Source organism: Fukomys damarensis, unplaced genomic scaffold, assembly GCF_012274545.1.
Source record: "Fukomys damarensis isolate Sample0158 unplaced genomic scaffold, DMR_v1.0_HiC HiC_scaffold_24, whole genome shotgun sequence".
Taxonomy (NCBI): domain Eukaryota; kingdom Metazoa; phylum Chordata; class Mammalia; order Rodentia; family Bathyergidae; genus Fukomys; species Fukomys damarensis.
In genome coordinates, this window is record NW_022900936.1 from 42,811,477 (window position 1) to 42,820,470 (window position 8,994).

Here is an 8,994-nt window from a genome sequence, read left to right on the forward strand (position 1 = left end):
TTCATTTGGATTTTCAGTGGATGTTTATTTCACATATCTGCAAAAAAAAATTTTGAGGTCTCAATCTCATTTTAAGTCACTGTGTGACTCCACTTTCTTTTACTGACCACTCTCTTCACATCTAACATTTCATGGAATCCTACTGCCTCTATATTCTGAATTATTTTGAGTCAATTTCTTTGTTCCACTTATCAATCTTAATGTCTTATAACTCACAACTAGCCACTTTACATGCAAATGAATCATGTTCATAGTATTCTACAAATATGTATTTCAAGACCTCATTCTTAAACTGCTGAATCTGTTTCTATAGTAATCTCTCATACTCTGCATTGGTAATAAAGTTCTCCAGACAATCTGATATGTAATCTGGTTTAGGATCCCTCAACAGTGGAATCAATTTCCTAATAATTATTTCCAAATTATGTTTCCCCTTATTGACTTCTCACTGTATTTTCAATATGGAAAACTATTTAGTAGATCTCTCACCTGCCATTATATCCATTATATCTTTTAGAAGTGTATGGTTTTATTTGAAGTCTCCAAAATGTTTCACTTTGTAAATTCTTCAACAATATTTTTTTTTCATTTTATGTCAAGGGACATCCATTGAGGATATGGAAAATAATACTACAACATTGATAAGAGAGTTTGTTCTCACAGGACTCCCACATCAACTAGAGTGGCAGGTCCCCCTGTTCCTGGTGCTCTTGGTGATTTACCTCATCACCGTTGTGGGAAACCTTGGTCTTGTTGTTCTTATTTGGAATGACCCTCACCTTCACATCCCCATGTATTTGTTTCTTGGGAGTTTAGCCTTTGTGGATACATGGTTATCATCCACTGTGACACCAAAGATGCTGGTCAATCTGTTACTCAAGAGCAAGTCGATATCTCTCTCTGAATGCATGATACAATTTTTCTCCTTTGCAGTCAGTGCCACAACAGAATGTTTTCTCTTGGCAGCAATGGCTTATGATCGCTATGTTGCCATATGCAAACCTTTGCTTTATCCAGTGATTATGACCAACAGACTCTGCAGTCACCTATTAGTGTGCTCATTTGTTGGTAGCTTTCTTCATGCCTTAATACATGAAATTACTTTATTGAGACTAACCTTCTGCAATTCCAATATAATACATCATTTTTATTGTGATATTATACCATTGTTAAAGATTTCCTGTACTGATCCTTCCATTAATTATCTAATGCTTTTTATTTTATCTGGTTCGATTCAATTATTCACAAGTGTGACTGTCATTGTCTCCTATACACTTGTTCTCTTTACAATTTTAAAGAAGAAGTCTGCTAAAGGCACAAGGAAAGCCTTCTCCACCTGTGGAGCTCATCTTTTATCTGTGTCTTTATACTATGGTAGTCTTGTCTTCATGTATATGCACCCTGCATCTCCACAAGCAGATGATCAAGATATGATGGACTCTTTATTTTACACAGTCATAATTCCTGTGTTAAATCCAATTATCTACAGCCTCAGAAATAAGAAAGTAATAGATTCACTAACAAAAACATTAAAGGGAAATATTTAGATCTTATAATACAATATGTTTTCCTTAAAATAGTTACAAAATTATGCAAGTTAGGTTTGGTTATTTTTCAGTACATGTTAACAAATTTTGCAATTACAATAGTCATAGCTTAACTTGTGACCAGCTGATGAACTTCATTAAAGGCTATATGTCATTCAGAACCATGTAAGGAAATTTAGTTAGGTATTTAAACTATGATAAATGAGGAAAGCAAAAACATTTTGCAGACTTCTGTGATCTTCCATATGGTTTTACAGATGAGCTTAGTGCTAAAATTGATCAGGTCCCATGATCATGACTTGAGTATGATGTCTGTGACACTAATAAGGAATATAGCATGGAGACTTATATTGCATTTACTTCATAGTGGTAGCAAGTTTGTGTTTGAACATAAGCTAATCTCATTAATTCAACTGTCCCCTGAAAGTCCTTTTATTCCACTTGGTTGAGAAATGGTAAGTTGCACTTTTTGTAGGAATTATATTTGTACATCACACAGAGAAATAGAAATGGGAAAGAGGAATAAATAAGGAAGAACTTACAAAACTAGCGGCAGGAACAGATGAACAGAAGATGCTGTTAGTTCCATGTGTTCCTATGAGTAAGAAGAGGAAAGTTGTTTTTCCCTGACTGTAATGCCTTGTAAGCATCTTTTGTGTCTAAGGATAAGTTTCTGTGTTGTTGGTCAATCTTAAAAGCTTCACTAGTTCATAAAGCTAAAAGATTAGAGTGAAGATTAAATTTTCTGGGTTTAGACAAGCAAAGTGACAGATTAAGAAAGAAATTGTCTCAATCTGCCATGAATAAAAAGACTAGTAAAATATAGAAATTCATTATATTTATGCATTATGGAATATGTCTTTTATAGTGAGGAACTTTAAATTTGTATTTCAAAAATTAAAATAATGCTGATATGGTATGATATCAAACTGTGTAGTGGGGCAGTTGGAGAAGGCATGAATGAAAAAGAATTTGAATTGTTTGTCCCCTAAAAACTGGAACAAACTAATTCTATATTAAGTTTAATAAATTATTCATTTTAAGATCATCCCTGTTCTTCCTCACTCAATACTGAAATAATCTCTAAATATATTGCCTTTAAGGTCAACCACATTCTTTTCTTCCAAATTTTATTTCAAATAGTCATTCAATCATATTTATTCTGAATTACTGAAATAGAGCCAAAATATTGGTCAAAGCTTATAAATTAATATATAATAAAATATTTGATCTAAGTGAAGTCAGCAACCACATGCTTGAACTTCTGTATGATGATAATAGTTTTATCATTAATATACTGCGGAGATATATCAGAAGTAGCTCATGGTGATATGGCTGTCTAGTTCTGGATGGGTCCTCCATATCTTACAGAACAACTGCTAAAAAGGCACAAGCTTTTTTTCTTCTGTTAACTGATCTTATGAAGTACATATGAGACCATTAATGGAGGTTGGAGAGAAGAGTAGACAGCGAGATTGGAGATCATGGAAATTTGGGCCACTCATTCATGCAACTTTACTTTTGCCACAGAATCTGTCCAGGCATAATCTTTTATATACTTTTTTTTATAATAGTGTGCTGCTATACATGTTTATCTTTATGTTTTGGTGTGTTTGATAATACACAGTTCACAAGGAGTGGCTCAAATTGCATGATGACATGGTTGCCTAAAGATAAATACTTGGCCTCTGAAAAGACACCATAGTAGGCTAAGAACTGCTTCTCAAAAGGACATTTCTTACCTGCAGAAGGTAGAAAGAGTTTGCTTCAAATTCTAAGGATTTAGGCTGCAATTCACTTGTAGAGGACATCCAAAGGCTTCAAGCAGAACCCCTAAGCAAAGAGACACAGCAGCTAGACCCAACACAAGTCTCACTTCTGGGCTGAGCTCCACTCTAAGATATCATGTTTTGGGTCACTGGGTCAATGGATCAAAGAACACACACATGAGATTATGTGGCTTCTATAATCTAAAAAGGCCCACAGGTATATGCCTTGTTTTGACTTGAAGGAAGAATCTTATGCAAAAATTTATCCATAACCTTAGAAGAAATATAACAACATACCCCACATCACTGGATCTTAGAAATTTCACTGAGGTAGAACTCTCTTGTAAGTTACTGGATATTTTTTAACTTCTCTGGCATATAAATATCTTACATTATTTCTTTTTTCCCCCTTATTTCATAAAGTATTTGTAATTAGGGAAGGGAGGAGGGGGTGAAGGGAGGGCAGGGGTAAGGAGAAAAAATGAGAACCAAGACCTGTCATGTAAAGGTACAAGATCCCAATGATGAATGTAACTGTACTGTACACCTAAAATGTACCAACAAACTCAATGAGAAAAAAAAATCTTACAAATAAATGTAGAATGGATGCTTTTATCAGTTCATTAGTTTCAGTAAAAAAAAAAAATCAAGTGTAGTGGACCAATATGATCTTGTGGAAAATAAAGGTGGTCATGATCCTTGAAAATATTTGTAAATCATATATTTGATAAAATACTTATGTCCAGAATACAAAGAAATCTAATTAAAATCAATAATAAGGCTAATAACTAAATTTAAAAAGTGACAAAAGATTTGAACAGAGCCTTCATAAAAAAAAAATACAGATATTGCCGGGGATTTTAGCTCAGCGGTTCGGTGGTCTGCCTTGCAAGAGCAAGGACCTGAGTTCAATCCCTGGTACAAAAAAAAAAAAAAAATGTGTTTTCATTCTTTGGGGCAGGGGATTTAGCTCAGCGGTTTGGTGGCCCGCCTTGCAAGTGCAAAGGCCCGAGTTCAATTCCCGGTACCAAAACAAAAACAAAAACAAAAAAAACATGTCAAATAAGGACACTTAAAAGAGATTGGAGGATTAGAAGAAGGTTAAATGAGATGGCAGAATGGGATTCTTAATGGTCATCCCTCTGCAGAAACATCAATTTGAACAGCACCCACACATGAAGATACCTTCATAAGAGGTAAAGAAAACATGTAAGAGATCACAAAACCTGATTATACCATAAGAATAAGAAAGGACTCATTGAAGAGGGTAAGATGAGCTTTACATTATCAATGTGGCCTCACCTCCAAACCCAGGCAGCTCACATGAAGACAGATAATGTCTGCCTTGGAGAAAATGAAGGAAGTAAGCATAATACTTTGCATTGGACCCCAATGCTAGGCCAACTATGGTAAAACTCTATCCTGGGCAAATACAGTCTCTGAATACAAGCCAAGACTTGTGAACTGAGGTTCTGGATCCACCTTGGTACCAGACGGGACCCAAAGTCCCTGTGAGATGGATTTGACTTCACACCTGCCTCATTGAAGACTGACTGCAGTGGCCTTGGGTTCTGGAAAACTTCAGTGTCAGTCAGGCCTCAGTGATCATGGGCTTGAGTACACCTAGGCCTATGCCGGCCTTAGCAGTCACATGATTCTAGCTTGATGCTTCAGAGGCCATGGGATTCCAACTGGCCTTTGCTATCTGGAAATCAAAATGCAATATTGCTGACAAAGTTTATTCACATAGAACTCCATATCAACAAGAGTGGCAAATTCCCATGACCTTGTTCTTCTTGATGATGTACCTTAACACCATCTTGGAGAATTTTGGTCTTATGGCTTTTATCTAGAATAAATGTCTAATGATTAATTTGAAAAAACATGAAAGTGAACAAACATTTTAATGTGTCGTGATTCAAAATTCTTTGAGTACTGGCTTTCATCATTCTTTGAGTCTATAAATGTACAGAAAGACTCATTTTTATATCAATTTTTTCCATTCATTTCTCAACACTGAAATTCTATATACATTCCTACTGATACCGCTGAGTTCCTTAGTCTAAAGCATAGCAGTATGTGTGTTTCATAATCACTAGTAATTTATCTACCTCATCCTGATGGTACTTTGCTACTTACCAAGCATTATTGTCAGATAATTCTTACCTTATAGAATTCTGTTTATTTTATTTTATTTTTTTCTCATTGAGTTTATTGGTACTTTTTAAGTATACAGTATAGTTACATTCATCACTGGGATCTTGTACCTTTCCATGACAGGTCTTGGTTCTCATTTTTTCCCCATATCCCTGCCCTCCCTTCACCCCCTCTTCCCTTCCCTATTTAGAAAAACTTTTTTTCCCATTTTTTCATTTTCTCATATTTTTTCTTTTCCCTTATTTCCTTTTCCCTGTCCTTCCCAATTTCCCTACACCTTTAGCGCCTTTTTCACATTGTCAGTTATACCATTAGGATCTTATATACAGTCATAGTTTTTCACACTAGAGAAACTATTCGGTATTTACACGTGACTTATTTATTTCACTTGAGTATATCCTCAATATGCATCCATTTAGAATTCTGTTTAAATCACTTGCCTCTTCAGTATTTTTCATGATTGCATTTACCACGAGATTATATGGAAATATTATGTATGCATATATTATCTATTGTCATTGTCATTTTTGTCATCATCATCATCATCATTTTCCTCACTCTATGTGGGTAACTTACAATGACTTTATTTGATGTTCCTTTTAAGAAACCTTTGCTTTGACTCTGGTGTTTTTCTCTGTCCAATTCTCCTAATGGCATCTATGATATAAATAAATGAATTACTGAAAGCCTTCTGAGTATACCTTATTCTTTTGAGTATATGCCATTGCCCATACTGATGTCTTTACAGAGAATCCCTTTGCTCTCCCACCAACTATTCATTTTTATTTATAATTGAAATGATATTCAAGATCTTTAAAATGTTTCAGTTTCCATGATGCCTCTCAAAATCTTCAATAAGAATAGAAGCTTCACTCATTTGAAGCAGCTTTTTTAATGCTCCTTTGGCCACACTTAGCCACACATAGATAGTACTTATTTTTGAACTGCAAGATCTTTAAATTACAAATCAATCCTACTGCTCTTTCACACTGCAAAGTATAGTGGCTTACAGGCATGAAGCCCTAAATAATTTTTTCCAAAATATTTGTAAAATTTAAATGAATATGGTAGCATGAACACATAGAGTGCATAAGAAAGCATCTTTTCAAATCAGAAATAAGTCCAGGAAGACTACTGGAGCTAAGATTAGCTCAAATTGTTTCTTTCATAACAAGCGAATGATCATAAATTCAGTGAAAGTCCAGTAGAGGGAGTAATAGGCCAAAATCTACTACAAAAGATATTGTTATTTATTCTCTGTAAAAGATCTATGTTATCACAAATGTCCATAGTTTTCTTTTATGTCTACACAATATTTCCTTTGAAGTGATGGTTTATCAATATCTAGATTTGGTTTGTTTATTGTCTCTCAAACTTTAGATAAATAAGAAACTCTTATATACTCTTCTGACACCATAATAATCTATTACTGATTGTCTTTTCTTTGATGAGAAGATGGATGTTAAGCTGTGAATATATGATAAGTATGTGTAACCTGTGTAGTTTTACTTTAGGTTGAGTGAATATGAAACAGGTGGTTATGATTCTTTCAGATGATAAGACTTCCAGAGTTGTCCTTTACACTTGTGTAGACTACAGATTCACCTCTGTCTTTTGTTTTTCAGTGCAATCTCAACTACTTTGCACTTTCCAGAAATTTACACCATTTCAATATGGTTGTAGATTTTTTTTCTTTCTTCCTTTTTTTTTTTTTGTACCAGGGGAGTCAAATTTAGGAACTTGCACTTGCAAGGCAGGCAGTGGCATCACTGAGCTAAATCTCTGGCCTGATTTATTTCTTTTTGTATATGATTTGCCATTCAGTGGGATGAAAAGACACAATAAAATACATACATGTACAAAACCCATAATAATTTTTGAATTTTTCATGTACCATTTTACCTTTATGTTAATTTACTACCACTATTTTTAAGCAAAATGTGTGTATACTAATAATAAAACATGCATTTCCTACATGTAATTATTATGTAATATTTAAATCAGATTAAGCATATTTATCCCTTCAAATAATAATATTTCTTTATTATGAAACCTTAAAATCTTTTCTTCCAGCTTTTAGAAATATACAGTATGCATTGTTTCTTATCTTAGTTACTTTCCTTTATTTAAAAACAATGTTTATTGATTTTACTGTATATAGTACATTTTTAAGTATATAGTACAGTTACATTTTAAGTATATAGTACAGTTACATTTATCGCTGGGATCTTGTATCTTTACATAATAGATCTTGCTTCTCATTTTTTCCCCATACCCCTGACCTTCCTTCACCCTCTCCTCTCTCCCCTATTTACAAAGACTTTCCATTTTTTCATTTTCTCATATTTTTTCTTTGCCCTTATTTCCTTTCCCGTACCCTTCCCACTTCCCCTACACATATAGCTTTTTTCTTCCCATTTCACATTGTCAGATATGCAATTTGGATCTTATTTACACTTTCAGTTTTTCATATCAGAGAAACTATTTAGTATTTACACATGTGTGCCTTATTTTTTCACTTAACAGTATAGTCTCAATATGCATCCATTTTCCTGCAAATGACGCTAGGTTATGTAAAACTCTTCAAGACATTGGCATAGGAAAAGATTTCGTGAACAAAACTTCAGCTTTGAGTTTTAAATTCAGAGTATAGACTGGTTCAGCCACTGCGGAAATCAGTATGGAGCTACCTCAAACAACTAGCATTAGGGGTCCCATTTGACCCAGCCGTCCCTCTGCTGGGTATCTTCCCAAAAGAAGTAAAAGACTCACACCACAGTGATATATGTACACCCAGGTTCACAGCAACACAGTTTTTAATAGCTAAAAGTTTTTTTCCAATTGCTGAGACAAAATATGTAACACCAAAAGTTAAAATAGAAAAGGTTTATTCAGCTCATTTTGTAGAGATTTCAGTTCATAGCTGGCTCCAAGGCAGGGTCACATGGCAGAGGGGCATCACAGAGGAGAAACAGATCATGGTGGACAGAAGGCAGGAAAGCATCAAAGTATCAGAGAAGCAGCAGTCGCCCTCTTTCTGTTCTTTATATCTCATCTAGACTGCCTGCTCTTAAGGCAGATAACATTAATACCCAGGGTGTGGCACTCTTATTCTCAGCATCACACACTGAATTCCGATCATTGAGCCCACAAATGTCAACAGTGAATGTCGTCATTGTAAAGAGGAGAGCTATTATGAAGAGCCCAGTCAACCATAAAATTATGAGGTGGTTGCTGCTTTAGGTCATTACATTTTGTTGTGCAACAATGGATAAAAAACTATTGGCCATCGTATCTTTCCACAATGGCCCATGGTATGTTTCCCAGATGCAGTGTGTATTTTATTTTTGCTCTTACCCTCTTTTTCTCCTTACTCAGCCCAAGCTCACACTTCAGACTAGTTTCCTCCCCACTCTTCACGTTTGCTTTCTTAAATAAACTTTACCACTGCTTTAAAATGATAATAAATAAATAAAATATTTAAAAAACTGTTAAATGTTCTTATTTTAGTTAGCCCTATT

At 34.5% G+C, this 8,994-nt stretch overlaps 1 protein-coding gene across 1 annotated transcript; it reads left to right on the forward strand.

The window, feature by feature from the left end:
- The first annotated feature begins 617 nt into the window (after nt 1-617).
- Nucleotides 618-1,547, forward strand: LOC104876451 (olfactory receptor 5H8-like). The gene has a single exon (XM_010644488.1). The coding sequence runs from the start codon at nt 618-620 to the stop codon at nt 1,545-1,547; it is 930 nt and encodes a 309-aa protein (XP_010642790.1).
- The last annotated feature ends 7,447 nt before the right edge of the window (nt 1,548-8,994 follow it).